Here is a 23,434-nt window from a genome sequence, read left to right on the forward strand (position 1 = left end):
ACCCTCTTCCTCCTCCTCCACCTACACAGACAGCGTTGTGTTTTTACTTTTGTGTGTGTCTGTCTGTGTGTGTGTGTGTGCATATGTGTGTATACATGAGCATGCATGAATTTTGTGTGTGTGCCTGTGAGTTTTGTATGTGCATGTGTGTATATGTGTGCGTGTGTGTATGTTCATGCGTCTATGTGTTTGCGTGCATGTTTGTGTTAATGTATGTGTATGTGTTTTTGTTTGTGTGTTTTGTTCATGTGTTTTTGTACATGTTTGTGTTTATGTGTATTCATGTGTGTTCATGTGTGTGTCATCACAGCAGTTTCACTACAAACCCTGACTAGCCTGATACTCACTAAAGAGTGAAGGCTGGCCTCAAACTTGCAGTAATGCCCCTGCCTCAGCCTTCTGAGTACTGAGATTCCAAGCATGCACTGTACCCAACTTCTGAACTTTGTATTTTCTGAAAATACTTTTTCTATTTTGGAAATAGGGTTAATGGGGCCCTGGATAGCGGACTGGAACTCCCTCTGTTTGAATTAGCCTGAAACTCACAGGTCTGCCTGCCTATGCCTCCCGAGTGCTAGGATCAGGGAAGGCAGGCACCTCTTTAAGGGCAAGAGCGACGTGAAGAGAGCATCTGTGGTAAGACTGTTTAAAAATAAAAAGTCTGCAACCTTCGAGACAGAGACTTTATCACATGACAAGAGGTTCAAACCATAAAGAAGCTTGCACAGTGACCCACACAAACCTCAGACGGGCCACCCAGTCCCACATCTTCACCCTCAATTCAGCATAGCACCCAAGGTTCTGACAGGTACAGCTCTCAGGTCCCTCCCTCCCATTCTGTCAAGTGTTACAACCCCGCTAGGTGCCCAGTCTCGCCTCGGTAAAGCCTCATGTGCCAGCTGTGACTGCGCCATCCACCTGAGGTGGCTCATGCGCCTGAACTTGACCTCCTCCAGGGAGAGCGCAGAGACCGGAGGCCCTGCTGCCGCCTTGCAGCTTATGAAGTGAGCTTGGAGTAGCTGGGGGGGGAGAACCGTCTCCGCAGGTACTTGAGGACGTAGAGGGGGAGACAGCTGACCAGGGTGATGACGGACACCTTCCAGAGGAACGACAGGGTAGCAATGAAGTAGACATCTGTAAGTAAGAAGATGGTCGTGACAGGAGCGTTCTGCAAAACGTACACGAGGCCACCAAACAAAGCATTCTGTGTCCCCTGTCCTATGTTCTCTTCTGCAGAGGGCCTGCCTCTCCCCTCTTCTACCTGCCCCCCACATCTGGTGAAATGTTAACTTTCAATAGCCAGAAGAAGGCCCTTCCGGAAGACATTCCCACAGGTGTTTTTGATTCTAAATGACAATTAGTTTCTTCTGAGCCCCAGAGCACAGAGAGTGACATCCGATGCATGGCTCTGCTCGTCGGTGGCTGTACAGGCTCAGTGACACCACAGAAAGTCAGGAGAGGAATCCCCAGGGCTGGGTGGGCAGAGGCCACTTGGTGAGATCAGGCTTGCTCGGAGCAGGGCGCTCTGTCCAGTGCTGGACATGGAGAAGTCGGGAGCTTTGGGGAGCTTGGGAGTGGGGGAATCTGTGGACGCCACACAGGGCATTCGGGGACAAGCCCTTCCTAGTCTGAAGCACAGCGTGGAGGGAAGATGTCGCCAGTGAAGCACCTACTATGTGCTGGGCTCAGGACCCACTACTGTACCTTTTTCATCTTCCTGTTCAACTTCCAAAGCCACCTGAGGCTCCCCAGGCAGGGACCACACTTCCGCACTCCCTCAGACCCAGACCCTCAGGCACATAGTTAAGTGCTCAGGAAGCCTCTCTGAACAGACACCAGTGTCTGTCCACTAGCCTCCCTTTCCAAGGCGATGTTCTGTTTACCTTCACTGGAGCTGGTGGGGTTGGGAGAAGAGCCTGTGGCAAAGGCGGAACTGGGACAGTCCGAGTATCCCAGTTCTCCTCACGATGCCCCCTTCAGTGCTACCCATTAGCTGTGTCTGCTGATGACACTGAAATTTAATGCAGGGTTTCCCTGCCCTGGTGGTGGCTGTCTCCCATGACCCTCCCAAAGGCCACTGGCCTCCTGCGGGCCTCCACATTTCCCTGTAACCAACTGGAAAGTCTGAAGGGGTGAAGCTGCCATAGGAGTGGGGGGCAGGGAAGAGGCCTGGGAGCTAAGCTGCACCCAGGGGCGTCTGAGCCCATTCAGGTCCTACTCGAACCATCTGGAGGGCAGACTCTCCCCGACTGGCCTTCTGGGATGACCCTGGCCCCTGGGACTTCACGGCCCAGAGGTCTGAGTCCGCCCTGGCTGAGTGGCAAGGGGACCCAACAGAGAAAATGTTGGGCTGCTGGAACTGGATCCACTCCAGAACTGTACTGGGGGGAGCTGGTGACGGGTCTGGGAAAGAATGGGACGGAGCCAGCCTGGTGGCTCGCCATGCATGGGTGAGTACTGGCCAAGCTGACCCAACCTTGAGGTGTCCTAATGCAGGCCTGAGCTCAGTATAGAGCAAGCATGGGCTGGCCCCTCGGGTCAGCATGTCTGTTGCTGTCCCCCAACTGTCCAAACTGCCCCACACTTCCCTTCCCAACTGTCCCTATGCCCATGCTGTCCCTGCTCCCCAACACTCCCCTCTACAACATCTGTCCTCCCCGTCCATTTACCTGCTGTCCTGTGCTGTGTCTCCTCTTCCCCGTGCCCCTCCATACTGTCTAATCTATGAACTCCTGGGGTACAGTTCGCTTGGGTCCCTCTCACCTCACCCTCATTCTCTCTCTGCATCTTGGATCCCATCAGCCTCCCGTGCCCACAGGGTGTTCCCATGTGTCCTACACCTCTGACCAGAAGGGGCACTTGTCCTGCCACCGTGGCCCAGGGCAGGCACTCCTAGTGTATCAAATGGGCGATGCCCACTGCTGGGAGCTGGTGTCACAGCTCTTACCCAGCCATGACAGGAGTAGTTCTCATGGAGCCTATGGTGGCCCCTGAAGAGCAAGATCAGGACTACTGAGGCAGAGGAGAGCTGCCTGGGGCATGATCAGTCCAGGTTTCCCAGGTGCTATTGGGCCACACTGCCCTCACGGGCACAGATGCAATTTCTGATTGAGGTTTCACAGGAACCAAGGGGCTCTTGACGCAAAAAAGTAAAAGGAAGGAATAAAACTTTGAAAAGTCCAGCTTAGCCAGGAGGCTAACGAGGCTCCATTGCCTTGGACCCAGGAAACTGCTGTTATTTATCTCTGAAGGCGTTCTAGACCCTGGGGACAGCCACTGGAGAGGTGCAGCAAATACGGCCATCTCTTGTCGCACCAGGGAAGCGGGGCAGGGCACAGACTCTCCGCAGATAGACTCCTCGAGGGCTCTGGTCCTCAGGAAGAAATGAACCTTGTGGCCTGGAGAGAGGGCTCAGCGGTTAAGAGCACCAACTGCTCTTCCAGAGGTCCTGAGTTCAAATCCCAGCAACCACATGGCGGCTCACAACCATCTGTGATGGGATCTGATGCCCTCTTCTGGTGTGTCTGAAGACAGCCACAGTGTACTTATATAGAATAAATAAGTAAATCTTTTAAAAAGAGAGGAATGAACCTTGTTTTCATAAGCCTACACATGCTCTCTGTACGTGCCAGGGAGATGGGCAGCAGCAAGCTCTGAGATTACACTTGCTAGATTTTGCTGATGAACAAACCACAAGTCTGTGTATGTCCAGCACAGACGCCTTTGCATTCACATATTCTGGATGAGCAGTGAGTCAAATCTGAAGGCATGGAGCCCACAGACAGAGCGGCCCACTGTGCTTGATGAGTTCATCAGAGACCCCCTTTCCTAAGCCAGCCGGCTCCGTGGAGTTCAAAAGCAGGCATTTCCCAGATGTGGCAGCGCACGGCTTCAATCCAAGCATTAGGGAGACAGAGGTAGGGGGCTCTCTATGAGCTTGAGGCCAGCCTGGTCTACACAGTGAGATCATTTCACATAAAACAAGAGAGGACACGTCTGTCCTGAGGCTAAGGTTTGGTCGGGGGTCTTACCGATGAACTCGTGGAGGAACACCAGGGAGGCGATGTAGCAGGCCAGGCTGAGCAGCTCGGCCACTGTCATGAGCCAGTGCCACGTCTGGATAGTGAGCGCCACCATCAGTAGCTCGGTGAGGATGAGTGACGTGAAAGAGATAGCCACGATGTGTACAAACTCCGACTCGAACAGCAGCAGCGCCCCGTACATGATGGTGCTCCCTGCAAACACCACAAGCACCGATGTGAGGGGGAGGGGTGTGCCTGCTACAGGTCTGACACCCAGGGAGCTTCCTAGTCCGAGGCGAGGGTGGGAGGGGCAGGACCTAGGGACAGAACTGCACTGTCACCTGGACAAGGGACTCAAACAGTAAAAGGAACTGCCAGGGAAATTAAACACCAAGCTTCCTTTTTTTTTTTTTCTTTTTTTTCCGGAGCTGGGGACCGAACCCAGGGCCTTGCGCTCGCTAGGCAAGCGCTCTACCGCTGAGCTAAATCCCCAACCAACACCAAGCTTCCTAAGGGGCTGTCTTTATGTTCATGGTCTGTTTGCTTTTGAGGTGGGTTTCATGTAGCAGAAGCTAGCCCTGACTTTCTGATCCCCCTGCCTCCACCTCCCTTGTGCTGAGATGTCAGGTGTGCACCACACCTGGCTCACGTCACGCTGGGGATTAGATCCAGGACTCCCTTTGTGCTAGACAAGTGCACTGCAAGAAAGCTGCATCCCAGTCTGTGACCGCCTTTACAAACACGGTGAGGATGCAGGGGGTGAGGATGCAGGAGGTGAGGATGCAGGGGGTGAGGATGCAGGAGGTGAGGATGCAGGAGGTGAGGATGAAGGAGGTGAGGATGCAGGAGGTGAGGATGCAGGGGGTGAGGATGCAGGGGATGAGGATGCAGGAGGTGAGGATGCAGGAGGTGAGGATGCAAAAGGTGAGGATGCAGGAGGTGAGGATGCAGGAGGTGAGGATGCAGGAGGTGAGGATGAAGGAGGTGAGGATGCAGGAGGTGAGGATGCAGGGGGTGAGGATGCAGGAGGTGAGGATGCAGGGGGTGGGGATGCAGGGGGTGGGGATGCAGGGGGTGAGGATGCAGGGGATGAGGATGCAGGAGGTGAGGATGCAGGAGGTGAGGATGCAGGAGGTGAGGATGCAGGGGGTGAGGATGCAGGAGGTGAGGATGCAGGGGGTGGGGATGCAGGGGGTGGGGATGCAGGGGGTGAGGATGCAGGGGATGAGGATGCAGGAGGTGAGGATGCAGGAGGTGAGGATGCAGGAGGTGAGGATGCAAGAGGTGAGGATGCAGGGGATGAGGATGCAGGAGGTGAGGATGCAGGGATAAGGATGCAGGAGGTGAGGATGCAGGAGGTGAGGATGCAGGGGGTGAGGATGCAGGGGGTGAGGATGCAGGGGGTGAGGATGCAGGGGGTGAGGATGCAGGGGATGAGGATGCAGGAGGTGAGGATGCAGGAGGTGAGGATGCAGGAGGTGAGGATGCAGGGGATGAGGATGCAGGAGGTGAGGATGCAGGAGGTGAGGATGCAGGAGGTGAGGATGCAGGAGGTGAGGATGCAGGAGGTGAGGATGAAGGAGGTGAGGATGCAGGAGGTGAGGATGCAGGAGGTGAGGATGCAAGAGGTGAGGATGCAGGGGATGAGGATGCAGGAGGTGAGGATGCAGGGGGTGAGGATGCAGGGGTGAGGATGCAGGAGGTGAGGATGCAGGGGGTGAGGATGCAGGGGGTGAGGATGCAGGGGATGAGGATGCAGGAGGTGAGGATGCAGGGGGTGAGGATGCAGGGATAAGGATGCAGGAGGTGAGGATGCAGGAGGTGAGGATGCAGGGGGTGAGGATGCAGGGGGTGAGGATGCAGGAGGTGAGGATGCAGGGGGTGAGGATGTAGGGGATGAGGATGCAGGAGGTGAGGATGCAGGAGGTGAGGATGCAAGAGGTGAGGATGCAGGGGATGAGGATGCAGGAGGTGAGGATGCAGGGATAAGGATGCAGGAGATAAGGATGCAGGAGGTGAGGATGCAGGAGGTGAGGATGCAGGGGGTGAGGATGCAGGAGGTGAGGATGCAGGGGATGAGGATGCAGGAGGTGAGGATGCAGGAGGTGAGGATGCAGGAGGTGAGGATGCAAGAGGTGAGGATGCAAGAGGTGAGGATGCAGGAGGTGAGGATGCAGGAGGTGAGGATGCAGGGATAAGGATGCAGAAGGTGAGGATGCAGGAGGTGAGAATGCAGGAAGTGAGGATGCAGGAGGTGAGGATGCAGGGGGTGAGGATGCAGGAGGTGAGGATGCAGGGGTTGAGGATACAGGAGGTGAGTATGCAGGGGGTGAGGATGCAGGGGGTGAGGATACAGGAGGTAAGGATGCAGGAGGTGAGGATGCAGGGGGTGAGGATGCAGGAGGTGAGGATGCAGGAGGTGAGGATGCAGGGGGTGAGGATGCAGGGGGTGAGGATACAGGAGGTAAGGATGCAGGAGGTGAGGATGCAGGGGGTGAGGATGCAGGAGGTGAGGATGCAGGTGTTGAGGATGCAGGAGGTGAGGATGCAGGGGGTAGAAGGGAGGACCGCTTGTTGTCTTTTGATTGATATATGATTGACACAGCTTTAAACATCAAAGAAATGTCTCCCTGACAGCTTCATCCCCTTCAAACTCCTGAGCCCTAAACATTTTGACTAGTCACCCATATGGATCAAAACAGGAAGGACCCAAGCCAGCAGTCATGTTCACTAGTAAGTTACTGTGCCCTAAAAAAAACACACACACACACACACACACACACACAAACCAGAATTCTGAGAGGAGAGGGGAGAAAATGAATGCAAATGGACAGCTTAGATATTCGTATATAAAAAAAAAAATCACCGTAAGCAAGTCCTTCTTGGATTTTTGTCTGTTTTAGTTTTGGTGTGTGTGTGTGTGTGTGTGTGTGTGTGTGTGTGTAGATGTGTGCAGCATGGTAGATGTGTGGGGTCAGAGAATAATTTGGGAAGTTGGTACTCTTCAGTCACGTGGGTTGCAGGGATGGAACTCGGGTTTGTCAGCTTGGCTGCAAGCTCCTTTACTCACTGAACCTTCTTGCCAGCCCATAAGCGAGCACTTTGTTAGTGGACCTGGGCATGTCCATTTATCTTATATTCCATGTGCTTACCCAGCGGTTAGGACTCAAAACCTTTTGTGTTTGAACATTTCTGGTTAGGGCCGGAACTGTTCAGGCTTCTCTCTGGCTTTACCAAGCCAAGAAGCAAGCGGGCTGTGCTGCGGACCCCTGCTGTGCTGTGTGCCCTGCTCTATCTTAGGTCCGCTTCTCTCTCCATAACCGCCCCTTCCTTTCAAAGTCAAGGTTAAACAAAGGACAAGTTTGTTCTCCACTCTGACCTCACCTTGATAGATGCTGATTAACACCCAAATTAAGAACGTCTTGTAGGACAGTGGCCGCCCCTAGATGAGAAACAGGAAGAGCACAGGTTACGGCAGAGGCTGGGGCTCTTTCTATCACCCACTACCAGCTTTTATCACAAATACCCCTAAAGCCCCCATGTCTCCCCACCCCACCCCGGCGGTGTGGAATAACCATGCCACCTTTCAAAGAGAACCCAGGGTCAGTATACACCTGTCCTGTCAGCTATGCTAAGGACAGGAAAGCAGGAGGGTTGTGGGTTCGAGACTAGTCTGGGCAAGTTATCAAGATCACTGGGAAAGAAAGCTGGGGTGGGGCCTTCTTCAATCCCAGCTCTCAGGAGACAGAGGAAGGTGGATCTCTGTGAGTTCCAGGCCGGCTATGAAAGCAGCGTGGCGTTAGGTCGCTTGCCTAGCCTTCTCGAGGCCCTGGGCTTGTACAGAACAAAACCAAAACAGCCGGAGGGAAACCCCCCCCACCCCCACCCCCCCCCCCGCACTGCAGACAGGAAGCCCCTGCTTCTCTCCAGGAGCACGGCTGGCGGCTGCAGAGCGGGTCTACAGATGCTGGCAGTTCACACCGGCCAACCCCGCAGAACCCTACGCCTTCCACCCCAAAGAAAGGCCGCCCCTATGCCTCTGCCCATCAGACAGGAGGAGCAAAGTGAAGGAAGAGGAAGAAGGGAAGGCGGTGGGAAGAGGTGAGGGACGGCGGGGTGGAAGTGGGGAGCCTGCGGAACCTTGAGGAGGTCCTTGTAGAGCTCAGGATACAACATGGCAACTTCTGACTTCACGTCTTTGTCCAAGACCAGGGAAAACACGGGAAACATGGTGTAGATGGTAGAATACCTGGAGGGATGGTCACCACAAGACACTGTCACCATCCCACCCATGTGGAAGGCACCGCCTTCCTCCTGCCCGCCCGTCTACTCCAGCCTGTCTATGATGCCCAGCTCTTAGCACTGGAGACTCCAGGTATAAGATAGAGGTCGGAAGTCACATGTTCTAGTCTCTGTCACTAAACAAGAGAACTGTGCGTGTTACACACAGTGCCAAGGAGAGCGGCAGGATGGGGGGAGAGGGAATAAGGTGTGCGTGTGGTGTGTGGCGTGTGGTGTTTATTCGATGTATGTATGCATGTGTGTATGTATATGTGTGATATGTATATGCGATGTGTGTGCATGTACATGTATGTAGGTGGTGTGTGTATATGTGGTGTGTGATGTATATGTGATATATGTATGCATGTATGTATATGTGTGGTGTGGTGTGTATATGTGATGTGTGTATACACTGTATGTATGTGGTGTATATGTGGTGTGTATATGTGATGTATGTGGTGTATATGTGGTATGTATATGTGATGTATGTGTGTGTGATGTGGTGGATGTGGTGTGTGTCTGTGTATTGTGGTATGTGTATGTGGTATGTATGTATGTAGTGTGTGTATGTGATGTGTATATGTATGTGCGGTATGTGTGTATGTGTATATGTAAGCGGTGTGTGTGCGCATGTGTGGGGTATGTATATGTATATGTGAGGTGTGTGTGAGTGTATGTTCGTGGTGTGTATGTGTGTGTGTACAACTATGTGCCCCCATTTGGTGAAGGTGCATAAGTATTAATTCAAGGGGTCTCAAAACCAGAAGCCAACGTACCACGGAGACTTCCCACGTCTCTCCCTGTGGGATGTTTTCGGGATGACAGAGAAAGTGAACTGCCTGCCAGCAATGACTTACCCGATGATCAGGAAGCCTTGGTAGAGAGGAACGGATGCAAAGTAGAACACGGAAGAGAAGACGGCCTGTGTGAAGGAGGGAGCGGTGTCACTGAGAGTCATGGGGGGTGGTTAGTGGGTGTCACTGAGAGTCACCAGGGGAGCGGGTGTCACCAAGAGTCATGGCACTGGCCTCACCCACGTACTATCATGTGCCTGTTACAGGGGTCCCTGCGCCCCTCACAACACCCTAGGCGGTCTGGACTATTCAATCATCCCCATGAGAGGCCCAGAGAGGGTCAGGGGCTGGCCCAAGAGCACACAGCTCAACTGTGGGAGGCCAGAGGCAGAAGCGAACACCCACAGCCAGACTCAGCCTCTTCTGTGAACGTGATGTCCTGTGTGCTGGGGTTGGGAAGGCCACACCCAGGTCCTGAAGTCACAGCAGGCCCTTTGGGAGTCAAGCCAGGTCCTACTTGAGGAGCCTACGTTCCCAACAGCTCAGAATTACAGCTTGCGAGGCGTGTGCCCAACAGGACACTGAAGCCAAGCTGGGGACACAGCTACCCATGTTTCCATAGTGGCCATCTTAGAGGTCAGGGTGGAAGACACTACAGTTTGGAATTTGGAAGAAATTGTATTTGAATTTATTTTTGCAAGGCTCAGGATCAGACTGAGGCCCTCGTACCTACTGGGTGAGCATGCGACGCCATCACCGAGCTGTGCCCTCAGGCCACACGTAAGAAAAAATGTTTTATCAAAGCATGTGACTGACTAGTGTTTCAAATGAGAAAAGGCAGTAAGGACTTTTAGCAGCTCTCACTGAGTGTGTGCTTCTAACTTTGGCAAACAGTGCGTGCTGGGAAGACCTGCTGGGGAGGCCGAGTGCTTGCTGATGCCTCCTAGATCCTAACATCTACACATTAACAGAGGGCTGTGGTTTCCAGGTCCTTCCCCATAGGGCAGCAGGTCTCAACCTGGAGGTCACGACCCCTTCAGAGGTCCCCCATATCAATCTTTGCATTGTGATTCCTAACAGTAACAAAATTACAGTTATGAAGTAGCAATGAAGTAACGTTATGATCGGAGGTCACCGCAATACAAGGAGCTCTACTGAAGGGTTGCAGCATTGGGAAAGTGGAGAGCCACTGCCCCAGTATAAGCCCAAGGAATGCTGGGAGTGCTGAGTGAAGGCTATTTATAAAGATTTAGCCGGGCCACGTAGAGTGGTGCACGCTGTGATCCCTGCATTTCCGAAGCGGAGGCAGGGAGATGGAGGGGTCAAGGACAATCTCTGCTACATAGTTTGAGGCCAGCCCAGGATGTATAAGACTCAGGATCAAAAACCAAACCAAACAGAAACAAAAACCAAACATAAGACCCTTAGCACCAAGAGAAGCTTTGCGGCAGGCGGAAGTGCCTCTCCCTGCACTGAGGAAAGTCCGCTTGCTGTAGTACTGCTGAGCACCACAGCCCCTGGCAGCCTGGCTCCTCAGACACACTTTCACAACCTCACCGAGGGGGAAGTCACCTTCCGGCGGCTTCTCATCCGGCTGCACTGCACGGACGTGCAGACCCGGAGGTTATTCTGTACATCGGCCTCAGAGCCCCTTCCCATACACCAGTCATAGAGCCTACATGTAGACAAGGGTGCTCACAGGAAATAAATACACTCGGTCTTGTTCATCAGAGATCATCATGGCAAGGTGCAATGTCACGGCCAGGGGCTAAAGCTCCTCACGAGCACAGGGAAGGGGGCCAGCCTCGCTTCAGAACCTTCCAGAACCTTTGGGTGGATGCCAACGGGAATGCCTAGGTACTGCAGATGCTGGCCCAGCTGTCTGCTTTTGTGTATATGCTCAAGGACATGATCATTAATCTCCCAGTGATTAAAACCACAGCCCGGCCTAGGCCCGTTGGTGAATTAGCATAACTGTCTGACTGATGATGAATTAGCATAAATTACAAAGACAGATGCAGCCTGGAGATCCACAGCAGCTGTGTGGCTTTAGAACGTCTCCCCCTTTCTACACTAGGCCAGAGGGGAGCATGTGAGGCAGGACAGGCACCTCTTGCATGGTGAGCCGCCTTCCACGTACGGCCACACACCTTTCCTACAAACTACATTTATGTGTGCGTGCAAGCATGCATTCGTGCCTCTATTTAGTGTGTACACACACGCCTACGTGCCTGTGAGCTCTCTACAGACTGGGATGGAGGTCAAAGGGCAACCACGGGAGTCAGTGCTCCCCTCCTACCTTGTGGGTCTGGGACTGAGCTCATGTCATCGGACTTGGCAGCCTGACCCACTCCGATATCTCCCCCAGGCTGCCTAATGTTCGGGAAATGCCCTGCTTGGGTTTTACCGATGATGGTGAAGGTGCCTTCAGCTTCAACTCTTGTTTTCTGAGTACCAAGTTCAAGGAGGCAAGGCAGATCCTACCACTTCACTTCACTGGGGGTGGGGGTAGGGTGTCAGCTCCTGTAGAGGGGCTGGGGTAGGAAACCCTTTTCCTTCGAGGTTTGAGTCTGAAAGGCAGGCTGTGTTGCAACCTCCCTAGGATGAACGGATCTCACGCTGATTCAACCTCAGTCTTTCCACCTGTAAAATGGGCTCAGCTAGTGTGAAGCCGACGAGAGATACCGACTACACTTCGCCAATAGCCAAGGGTAGAGGATGCACGGGAAAGGGGAGTTAAAACCAGGGGTGGTGGCATATGACTGTAGGCTGAGGCAGGAGGAACACATACTTGCTCACACGCTAGCCTGGGTAGTAACCAGTAAATAGGTGCTTTGTAACCCGAGTACGGCAAGACCCTGTCTCAAACACATTTATTCTTCTGATGTGGTCGTCACTCCTCAGCCCTTGCCTGTGTACATGGAAAACAGGAACCAGAGCACTCATTTGACCGTAACCCCACCTCTCCCTCTGGGGAAGCAGTGGTGAGGTGGGGGAGCCCAGCTAAATGCTGTCGGCTGGAGATTTAGACTGGCCAGGTGGGGGCCCGCACTAAAACCCACTGTCCAACTGCTGGGCTCTCCATGACAATGACTGTCACGAGCACCTGGGCACAGGGCTAACTGCCGCCCACCTGGGCAGTGGGCCCGTGTGCACCCGTGGGGAGGCGACTCTGGGCGGTACCCTGGTAGCGCACCTGCATGGTACTGATGCAGAGGCTCCTGTGGATGACGAACTGGCTGAGAGCCGCCGAGCGCTTGTAGCTGTTCCGGCCGTGCACCATGAGTAGCCGGCCGAGATGCTTGAACTGGGTGATGGAGAAGTCCGCGGCCAGCGAAGCCTGCTTTCCTTCCTGCAATCCGCACACAGGGGTCAGGACGCATTTCTCTTTTTAATTGAAACAACAGGACATGACAAGGAGACCTTTGAAGACATGCAATGAGGAGACTCTCTGGTTTCAGGCTGCACACAGTTGGTGGTCCAAGCCAAATTTGATTTAAAAAGAGGAATTTACTTAAATAGGAAACATACTAAATCACGGATAGTTGTAATTTGGAGGTCAGATGAATCTGGTATTAAGTTCGCCCTCCCACCCCTCAGTGTCTAAGAGAAGAAGCAAAAAAAAAAAAAAAGCATCCAATAGGTGCTTTGTAACATTTGGGGCCCTGAAGGGTAAAACGCAGGAAAAGCCTGAGGCCAGTCACAGTGGCAGAACATTCTGGAATGATTCTGCATGCTCGCGCACGTGGAGACAGCTCACAGCGCACACAGTGGCGTTCAGGTTTTTAAAGGACAGGTGTTAGACACAGGTATGGATAGAAGGGATGTCGGTGCCTAACCACGAGACCAGAAGATACAACGCCCCCACCCCACCCGTAACACTCTTGCCACACGGGCCACTCAGAGTGAGCTGACCCAAGGGTCTGACGTTCTGAATACCTCAGAAACATCAATGGAGGGCTGGCAAGATGGCTCAGCAGTCAAGAGCCTGATGATCAGAGTTTGAGCCCCAGGACGCACATGAGGGAAGGAGAGAACCGAGTCTCACGAATCGTCCTCTGACCTCCTTACACGCTGGGCCATGCACACGCATAAGCACGTACTCACATCCAAATAAATAAGTAAACGTAGTCTGTATCAATGGCATAAATATCAAACACTCCTCAAAAAAGAGATCAGAGAAGTGTTTTACATTAAAGAAGATTAAAGAGACACGAGCGCACGCTAATATGGGGAATTCGGGGGCCTTGATTATTTCCTGGAGCTTCTTTTGTTCTTTAAGCTACAAAGACATTTTAGGGACAATTGGGCAAAATGCCCATGAATCATTAGGTCAGCATTACATCTGAGGCCTGGGGGTGGGGTGGGTAGGAAGGTAGAGCACAGCTGCCATGCTGATGCAGGGGGATGCTACTTCTTAAGGTCCCTGCTTAGTATTTAATGTGGAACGTGTGCAATCTACTTTCAAAGGGCCCAGAGGAAGAGAAAGTGGACGTCAGGGCAGCAGAAAGGAAGGGAAGGGCGATGGAGCTCACTGCCAGACTGCAAATTTCTCCAACAAAAGACATTTAAAAATATGTATAATTAGAGTGTGTGTATATGTGTGTGTGTGTGTGCATGTATGTGCATGCATGTGTGTGTGTGCATGCATGTGTGCATGGGTGTGTGTGCATGTGTATGTGTGAACAGGTGTGTGTGCATGAATGTGTGCGTGCATCCATATTTGTGCATGTATGTGCGCACGTGTATGTACTTTGAGTGTACAGCTATGCATGCCCATGCATATCCATGCTGTATGTGTTCTCAGGCATGCATGCATGTGTACGTGTGCATGTATGCGCAGTCGAGTATGTGTACTTGAGTGTACAGCTATGCATACCCATGCTCCCTCCGGCGTAGGACACCGAGTATCTCCCTCTCCCTCTCCGTGCACTGACACAGGGCCTCAGTGAACCAGAGCTCTCGGGACCCACCAGTCTCCATCCCCCAGGGTTAAGATACAGGTGCACCCAAACTTGCTCCATGTTTTATGTGGGTGCAGGGGATGTGACCCCAGGTCCCCGTGCTTGCAGCACAAGCTCTCTCACCATGGAGCCACACCCCCAGGTCAAGGAGGCGCTTTTTCAAAACAGAAAGTCACAGCACTGAGTTTCGCTGGGCCGGGAACAAAGACTTTAGGCCGGGCCCCAGCTCGGATCCCCAGCATCCAGGGTGAGTTCCGGTGCGGTAAGCAGCATGCTGTGCTGCTGAGGACGGTTCCCATGAGCCCCGAGGTGGTGACTTAAAAGCACAGGCAATACGAGATTTCAAAACACAGTGATAAAATGGAGTGAGGGTTAGAAGCGGGAGCTGTCCCGTCTGCTGAAGGAAGGAATCCGAGGTAACAGATGAAGCGAGCTGAGTGATGGAGTGGGCGGTGTTTTTAATTTAGAAGTATACAGGGAAATGATATACACACATGGGTAAAGTCTGTGTAGACGGTACCCATGACAAACTCCCAGCACCAGCACTGCACAGAAAGGACTTCTGAAGACTACCCAGTGCTGCTAGTTTGGTGCAGCTAAGAGGCAGCAGGGTGAGCCCAACTTAAATTATTTATGTCCACTGTGCTAAGTACTGTGCTAAGTACTCGCTGCTTTTAACCATGAGGCCCAAAGGAATCACAGCGTAGCTTTTAACAGAAGGGAAAATGTTTGATTTGTATATAGCAACCAATAAAAGGATTCTCTGAAGCACAGGTGTCTTTAGAGATCTGTTTTATCTTTAATTCTTCGTGTGTGTGCATAGGGGCTGGGCGTGTACTCGAGACCACGTGCGCCCTGAGGACAGAAGAGGGCTCCACATTTGCTGGAGCTGGGGTTACAGGCAGCCATGGGTGTGAGCGGCTAGGTGTGGGTGCTGGGAACCATAATGCAGCAGCAGCAGCAGCAGCAGCAGCAGCAGCAGCAGCAGCAGCAGCAGCAGCAGCAGCAGCACACACTCCTTTTGGTTTTCTGAGATAAAGTCTTGCTCTGTGAGCTGCGGTTGGCTGGGACTGGCCACAACTTTCTGGCCTCTATGCCATGAACACTGGAATTAGAGATGTGAGCCACCACAGTGGGCTCAATTGTGCTTTTTTTTTTTTTCCTTTTTCTTTTTTTCGGAGCTGGGGACCAAACCCAGGGCCTTGCGCTCAAGCGCTCTACCACTGAGCTAAATCCCCAACCCCTCAATTGTGCTTCTTAAATCTACACTTAAGAAATCTGTACAGGGGGGCTGGGGATTTAGCTCAGTGGTAGAGCGCTTACCTAGGAAGCGCAAGGCCCTGGGTTCGGTCCCCAGCTCCGAAAAAAAGAACCAAAAAAAAAAAAAAAAAAAAAAAAAAGAAAGAAAGAAATCTGTTCAGGGCTGGAGAGATGGCTCAGTGGTTAAGAGCACTGACTGTTCTTCCAGAGGTCCTGAGTTCTAATCCCAGCAACCACATGGTGGCTCACAACCATCTGTAATGAGATCTGATGCCCTCTTCTGGTGTGTCTGAAGACAGCGACAGTGTATTTATAATAAATAATTAAATGAAATCTGTACAGATTCTGGATATAACGTCTCCCCCAGGAGTGTGGTGGGACAAGCCTCAGAGAAGCAGGAGGATCAGGAGTTCATGGTCGCCCTCAGAGCAGCCCAGGGTACGTAAGACACTGCTTCAAATAAAAGAATGAAAGAAAACTGATTAGGACCTCTCGCGAGGAAGGCAGAGTGGACACCCCAAACTCACCTTGCCCTCCACGCCCACGCCGCAGTCTGATTCCTGGATCATGCTGACGTCATTGCCTCCGTCCCCTGTATAGCACACAAGAGGTAGGAATGTGGAGATGTGAGAGAGACGGCTCACACATGGCGTTCTCAGAGTTACGATCCATGTCCTCCTGTCCTTCACAGAGTGTGGCCTCTGCCCTGCACAATGTATCCGGCCATCTTCAAAAGGGTGTGTGTGTGTGTGTGTGCCAGAGACTGGGTTGCCAGGCTCAAGCAGTGGCAGCGGCCAGCATCTACAACCACGCAGGCCTCCTCTCAAGAGGAGTGTGCATAGCTACTGCCGATGTCCCCAGTCACACATGGGTGAGAAGGCTGCCACCATCTTCCCCATCCTGCTGAGGTGCAAATGAAGGCCCAAGAGGGTAAAGGAAGCCACCGAAGGGATAACCTGTCAGTGACCATCAGGTTGAGAGAGAGTTGAACCCGGATCTGAACTTCAGCATGGGGTCTACACCTCTCTGGAACGCCACGGCCATCTGCCACATGCAAAGACCCTTCCCTTTAGGCACATTCGTCTCCTTTCTCTCAAGGGACAGACTAACAGGAGCCACAGAGGGGACGCTAGCATCTGCGGCCTAAGCCGAGTCTGAACTCACAGCAGCAGGACTCAGGCATCTTGTGAAAGGTAAGCTCAGAGCATCTTCAGGACAGGATGTCTGTCACAGGAGTGGGCCAGCAGGGCAGGGCCTCAGGCGACTGACTGCCACCACCCAAGCAAGCCTGACCACTGCCCGGGCAGGCTCCTCCTTCCTAGGGGCGCCTCCTACCACCCAGGCGAGCTTACCTACTGCACAGGTGAGCTTTCCGGTGCGTTCCTGGAGCAGCCGAACGATTTGGGCCTTCTGGGTGGGGGCACAGCGGCAGCATACCACGGCCGGGCACTGGCAGGCCAGCTCCATGAACTCATACTCATAGTACTTGAGGCAAACCTGGGCAAGAGGTGAGGGCGTGAGCAGGGGTCGGGGGTCAGCCAGTGCTGCCACCTGCCCGCAGCCGACAGCAAGGAGAGGTACCCCACTCATCAGTGCCCAGCGCTGACCTCCAGAGAGTCTCCAGAGATGACCAGGGCACAGTCGTGCTTCCTGCGGAAGGCGTTGAGCTCCAGGTGTGCCTCCCCGCGGTTGGTCACCTGAAAGGGGACAGAGGTGGAGAAGGTTCAGCTCCCTGGAAATGGCTGAAAAAGATAACACTGGCCTCTAAGAGCTGGTGTTGGGGCAACGTCCTTCCGTCCCGTCACCAGCTAAAGGATGCTGTGGGCCCGGGAGCCTATTGTATAACTCTAATCCTTTGCCCCTTTCCAAGGACTAAAACCTTCACACAGTCTGATGGGACAGGGGTACCGTGAGGACACCCTGAATTTACTCTCAATCTGTCACCTCCAGGGAGACTGAAGCCAGGACATGTTGATCCTGTCAGGAGTTGTTCAACCAGAGCAGCCCTGGGGCCCAGGCATCTGTATCACTTTTTTTTTAAACCATTTATTTATTATATGTAAGTACACTGTAGCTGAATTCAGACACACCAGAAGAGGGCATCAGATCTCATTACAGATGGTTTGTGAGCCACCATGTGGTTGCTGGGAATCAGGACCTTTGGAAGAGCAGTCAGTGCTCTTAACCGCTGAGCCATCTCTCCAGCCCCTATATCGCTTTTTACCACAGATGCTGCTACAGGCTTTGGCTGGTGTGCTTGGCTACTGGCAATACCAAAAGCAAGTCTGGGACCTAACTTTCTTCTGGTCCCCAAGGCAGAGCACAACCACTGAACAGGGTCAGAGCACGGCAGAGTTCAAAGCTGCGTGGTGGGAATTCCACAGCGCTAGCTGAAGGGATGGAGCTTGCCTGGGTCCCCTAGCCCTTCGGTGACCTACACAACCATCCGAGGGCCCCAGTGGCTGTCCCTCCTCCCTCTAGAGGCTCACTCCAGGTTACAGGACAAACACAAACATCACCCCGCAGGGCCCCAGCACAATGCTTTACCAGTCGGAAAACATGGATGTCTTGGTTTCTGGTCACCAGATGTGCGTTCTTGGCTGTGCACGTGGCTGTCTCCAGCTTGTCCCCTGTTAGCATCCAAACCTGAGATCACAGCAGGCAAAACGTCCTGAGGGTTGGGGCTCTGAAGCTGGCCTGTCCCTTGGGGCAGTAAGGCTCCCAAGACCACCAAACACCCAGGGACAGCCCACCACAGGGTTGGGGGGATACGGGTAGTGGAGCAAAGCTGATTGACGGAGAAAGAGCCAGTTGGAATGGAGTTGGGGGGGGGGGGCACAACTATCATCCTAGCACTCAGGAAGCTGAGGCAGGAGGATTGCTATGAATTTAGGGCTAGCCTAGGCTACATATCAAGAACATCCACTCCCTCAAAAACAAAACCAAACAAAATAAAAGTAAACTATTGGCAGTAGACGCACTGGTAAAATGTCTGTAAACCCAGCAGTCAGGACAGAGGCAGGAGGGTTGTGAGTTCAAGACCAACCTGGGCTGCATCTCAAGAGACTACCTCAAAGAGCAAAACAACTGAAGTGACCTGCTACACAGCGCCTGGCTTGGTGCCGGGAAGAGCGTGAGCAGTGAGGGATGACCAGAGGGATTACGTTCTGGAAGAACGGACTATCTGTGCCCCCACAGAGCCTGTCTGTCATGGGAAGACAGGAGGGATCCAGAGGGAGGCTCATGGTCTTAGGTCCCTACCTACCTCCCTCTGGTCCCGACTGGTCCTGCTGGTCACTTCCTTACAAAAAGCTTGCAAGCTGGTGCATAGGTGCTCATCCACAGGGAGACAGACAGACAGACGACAACCACGCATGCACACACGCACGGTGTGAGGCCAGCCCACCACCCGGTGTCTGCTTGCTACTGTGGGACCACCATCTCCTCGCCCGTCCCTGTTCTTTTGAAGATTTACTTTTATTTATGTGTATGAGTGTTTTGCATGTGTGTAGGCCTTTGAACTATGAGTGCCTGGTGCCCCCAGAGGCCAGAAGAGGGCACAGAGTCCCCTGGGATTGAAGTTAAACTGCTATGTGGTTGTTAGGAACTGAACCGGGGTCCTATGTAGGAGCGGTCAGTGACATCTGGGACCCCCAAATGACAGTGACCCCATAAGATTACAATGGAGCTGAAACCCTCCTGTCACTGAGTGGCACAGGAGCCAGTGTGATGTCAGGATCCAGCACACCCTAATGGGCACTAGTGCTACAGTGGGCACATTTACTGCCATCCGTCATGTGTGGCGCTTACTAATCGACTGTGTAAGAACACAGCTTAAGTGCCGTGCTCTGGTCCTGTTAGAGCACCTAAACTTTACAGAGAGTTTCCTCTGTGGCCAGAGGTAGTAGCTTCATCCATCTATGCTGTGTCTACTGACAGGAAAGGCAGGTAAGAGCGTCTGCTGTGTCAGCACCACAGAGGAAGCTGTGTATAGCCCTGCATGCCTAGAACCACAGTGCTGGGCTCAGGGGAGTGGCAGAGACAGGAGGGTCCCTGGGCTTGCTGGCAGGCAGTCTGCCTCCAGGGTCAGTGAGAGACCCTGTCTCAAGAGAGTAAGGTGGGAACTGACTGAGGAAAAATGCCTCAGTCCTCCCCTCTGAGTCTACATACTCATGGGTACATGCACCACACACACACACACACACACACACACACACACACACACACATACACACACACACAATCACACACAGACACACACACACATACACACACACACAATCACACACAGACACACACACCACACTCACACATGCACATACACACACACAACACACATACATGCACACGTGCATGCAGACACACATGCCACACTCATATGCACATATTACACACCACACACACACACACACACACACACACACACACACACACGCACACACAGGCTGGAGCTGGGGCTCACTGGGTTGAGTGCTTGCCTAGTGAGGTCCATCCCCAGGACCGCATAAAAAACAGACACACAGGTACAATCCCAGCACTCAGGAGAAACAGGGAGGGTCATGAGTTTGAGGTCAGCCTGGGCTACATAGGTCCTCTGAAAATGACCTGGACCTTCAGAATCAAGTGCACTCTCAGGCACTCCCTCAAGGGCTCACAGGTCCTCAGACGCCCTCTACTGGCCCTGCGGAATAGTTGTCTGGATTGTTTCCACCCTTAGCAGCTTAATACAGAAGTTTCTCTGCTCTTGCGGGCTGGGCGTCCCTTTCACATTGGGCCAGAGCAACAGCCAGCCACTAGCCGGTCATTCAGTTGAATCACACTGTGCAGTGGATACAAGGCTGCTCGAGGGACTAGGAGACAGGTGCCCCTGACCTTCAGGGAGAGGTCCTGCGGGGAGGCAGCCAGGAAAAGCTAAGACATTCCCCCAAGCCAGGCCATCAGCGGTGGGGCGCTCTGGTTTCCCCTCCCGCCTTCCACCTCTTCTTTCATTTCTTTGATTTATCCCAGGCTGGCCCTGAACTTGAGATCCTACCACTTACTCCCACGGGCTGAGGTACCAGGCGTGCGGTACCAATGACCGGCTTTTGGCTCTCAAAGTCTCGCAAAGTTTTTGCTCTGCTGCCGGGTCACTGCCTGCCGAGCTCTGTGTTACGGGCAGCCCTACCTTGATGCCGGCATTGCGCAGCGTCTCCAGCGTGGGCCTGACGTCGGCCTGCAGCTGGTCCTCCACGCCCGTCAGGCACAGCAGCTCCATCTCCATCTCCAGGCTCTCGATCACCGTGGCCACCTTCAGAGAGCGGTCATGTACGCTCAACTTGGCCTGGACGTAGCGCGCCTGGGGAATGGAGAGGGGGAGGCTGCATCACTTCGGGCAGCACCACCCTGGGGTCAGCTGGGCCTCTAAGAGGTGATCACCAGTCTCCTGAAGATGACAGACCCCCCCCCCCCAACCTGACCTGCTCACTCCCTTTATCTGTGAAGCCAAAGGGAAGCCCAGCCTCCCTTCACGGGGCTGCGTGAGCAGTCGCAGCATGTATGCATGGAAGACACCCGATATCCGATGCCTTCCAAACACACTTGAGGGACAGGGACAAGCCAACTGCTGGGGATGGGCAAAAGAACCTAGAAACCTATCCCTAAAGTGCCCACGCCCTGGCACTCATGAGTGTCTCTGTGGGCCAGGTACCAGGGACACAGGCGTTAGCCAGGCGAGGTCCTTCTGCTGGGACGAGAGAAACAACAGCAGGACAGAATCAGAGCTCTATCAGAGGACAGTCTCAACCTGCTTATTTTATAGCTCAAAAGTAGTCGGGTGTCTCATGGTTCAAATCAGTCGTCTCGACCCTCGGGAAGCTGAGGTGGGAGCATCCCAGGCCAGCCTGGGCTATAAGCAAAACCCTGTCTCCAAACAGTAATGAGACAGCGGCAGGGCGGGAAGTGAAGGTCAGGTGATCTGCTTTCAAGCCTTCTGACACAGGCTGGTCGCACGAGAGATGAGCGGGAAGTGACGGATAAAGTGAAGAAGGGGGCCCCATGTGGAGCTAACGGCGTGTGCAAAGGCCCCGAGCTAACGGGGAAGCTGGTGTGTTCACAAAGACCAGGAGGCCGGAGTGGCAGAGCGAGAAGCTGTGTCCCTAGGAGAGGGGACTAAGGAGGCGGGTCGGGGATGCAAGGCGAAGGTCTCGAGAGCCACTTACTTCAAAGTCTTGGTACTGCTCTTCTGTGAGGGACTTCTTGGCCACCACCAGCACACGCAGTCCCTCCCGGGCCATGTTGCCACACTGCAAAGAGACGGTGATCAGCCGGGAGCTGTGCTGAGGCTCAGGTCAGAGACTGCTCTGGGGAAGTCGATCACTGCCTTCTTTCCCCTAGAGCTGTAGTCCCCAGAGCCAAGCTTCCAGCTTGGAAGGGCAATGGGAGACTGAGCCTTGTACATGCATGGGTTTTCTGTGGTCAGCACGGTGTGTTCAAAGCCAGGATCCACGCTGTATGGTTACACATAAGCATGGCTGGCTGGCTGGCTGGCTGCCACTGCTCCTGCGTGCAACCCCAAACACGGTGCCACAGCACACGTCAGACGGGCTGACCATGATAAAGTGCAGCCCCATGGGAGACACAGCTGGGCCTGCCGTTCATCAGGGTGCCCCTCCTGGCCCTGTGGGCATCTTGTCTGCAATCCCCCAGGATGGGTGTGAGCGCTTGCCTGAAGCTGAGGGTGGGTGTGAGCGCTTGCCTGAAGCTGAGGGTGGGTGTGAGCGCTTGCCTGAAGCTGAGGGTGGGTGTGAGCGCTTGCCTGAAGCTGAGGGTTAACCTGCTAACATCCAAGGGAGGCAGTGCTGCAAAGACCCCCTCACTGGCCCCTGTAAGGTTCAGCTTCCACAATACAGGCTCCCAAGACCCTTCCTCAACTCACCTCCTCCTCCAGCCAGTCATTGTACTGAACAATGCCAGCCATGACGACGTCCGCTCCCTTCATGTAGAAGGTGATCTCCCCTGTGGACTCATCCTGAAAAGAGGGACAGGAAGTGAGGAGCTTGCGGGGGGGGGTGGGGGGGGACACCAGTCCCCCGGGTCTCGTTCGCTTTCTGTGACAGGCGGTACGCACGTCGCTTTAAAGAGCCCCATACTTTTAGATGGTTTTTGCTTGTTTTTTTTTTAATACATATTTTTAATTTACTGATTTTGTATGCATGGGTGTATGTCTGAGTACTACATCTATGCCTGGTGTCCTTGGAGACCAGAAGGGCACACTGGGTCCCCTGGGACTGGAATTACGGACGGTTCTGACCTACATGTGGGTGCTGGGGATTGAACTCGTGTCCTCTGGAAGAGAAACCGATGTCTCCCCAGCATCCCAGAGCTTTTACACTTGGCCAAAGATAAAACATCAAGAGGGCGGGAGGGGTAGCTCGCTCGGGGGTGGGGCAAAGGCCACAGAAGGCAGACGCAAGCTCAGCTGGGAGCATTTGGAAAATGGCTAAGTGATAAAGCAAGATCAAAGAGAGCCCAGACTCTGTTTGGGAAGCTGTTGCCGACTAGAACTACCCACACGCACGCACGCAGAGGCTTGTTTCAATTGTACCCGTGGGCTGTGTAGCTCGGCGGGGACGGACTGTGCTCCATAAACAATAGGAAGACAGAATACACAGATCCGGGTCCTGCACAGCTCAGCACAGTTCGCTTTCGGGGGTCACCCTGGACCTAGCAGGATGGTAGGCAGGGATGGGGCCTCCACCAGCAGCATCCAGGAGTGGCTCCTCGTGACAACACATCTCTCCAAACACCAGGAAATGTCCCCTGGGGAGACATCCAATCTTTCCACCCTGAGACTGTCATCGAGGATGCGTCAGGTCCCATTCCTGGCTATCCTGGACTCCTGTGCCCACAGGTCACAGACTGGACACACCACAGAGCCCGGCATGAGAAGGACAATGCCCTCTCATATCTTGGTTCCCCTGACTCTAAGCCTTGACAGGCATCAAACACTTGGGCTCACACCCAGATTCACGACAGTCGAGATGGGACAGACACCATCATCTGCCACAGCTCTGTGGGTAGGCTGCAGAGAGGCCCTGGGTGCCGCCCACATCCCAGAATACCCAGGATGGCTGCA

The 23,434-nt window shown here is 53.6% G+C and overlaps 1 protein-coding gene across 6 annotated transcripts in view; it reads right to left on the reverse strand.

Annotated features, from left to right (window-relative positions):
• Nucleotides 1-669: 669 nt before the first annotated feature.
• Nucleotides 670-23,434, reverse strand: part of Atp9a (ATPase phospholipid transporting 9A (putative)) — a 107,229-nt gene continuing 84,464 nt past the window's right edge. For all 6 annotated transcript variants that reach the window (NM_001427018.1, XM_039106727.2, NM_001427017.1 and 3 more), the window contains exons 16-28: nucleotides 22,235-22,327; nucleotides 21,519-21,602; nucleotides 20,486-20,656; nucleotides 17,869-17,967; nucleotides 16,929-17,018; nucleotides 16,674-16,818; nucleotides 15,849-15,913; nucleotides 12,294-12,449; nucleotides 9,161-9,225; nucleotides 8,163-8,271; nucleotides 7,407-7,464; nucleotides 4,032-4,235; nucleotides 670-1,134 (exon numbers count right to left, since the gene is read on the reverse strand). In NM_001427018.1, coding sequence (NP_001413947.1) covers nucleotides 998-1,134; nucleotides 4,032-4,235; nucleotides 7,407-7,464; nucleotides 8,163-8,271; nucleotides 9,161-9,225; nucleotides 12,294-12,449; nucleotides 15,849-15,913; nucleotides 16,674-16,818; nucleotides 16,929-17,018; nucleotides 17,869-17,967; nucleotides 20,486-20,656; nucleotides 21,519-21,602; nucleotides 22,235-22,327 — 1,476 coding nt within the window. In that variant the 3' untranslated portion in view covers nucleotides 670-997. The remainder of the gene's footprint in view (nucleotides 1,135-4,031; nucleotides 4,236-7,406; nucleotides 7,465-8,162; nucleotides 8,272-9,160; nucleotides 9,226-12,293; nucleotides 12,450-15,848; nucleotides 15,914-16,673; nucleotides 16,819-16,928; nucleotides 17,019-17,868; nucleotides 17,968-20,485; nucleotides 20,657-21,518; nucleotides 21,603-22,234; nucleotides 22,328-23,434) is intronic.

This window comes from Rattus norvegicus, chromosome 3 (genome assembly GCF_036323735.1).
Source record: "Rattus norvegicus strain BN/NHsdMcwi chromosome 3, GRCr8, whole genome shotgun sequence".
In the NCBI taxonomy this organism is placed as follows: Eukaryota; Metazoa; Chordata; class Mammalia; order Rodentia; family Muridae; genus Rattus; species Rattus norvegicus.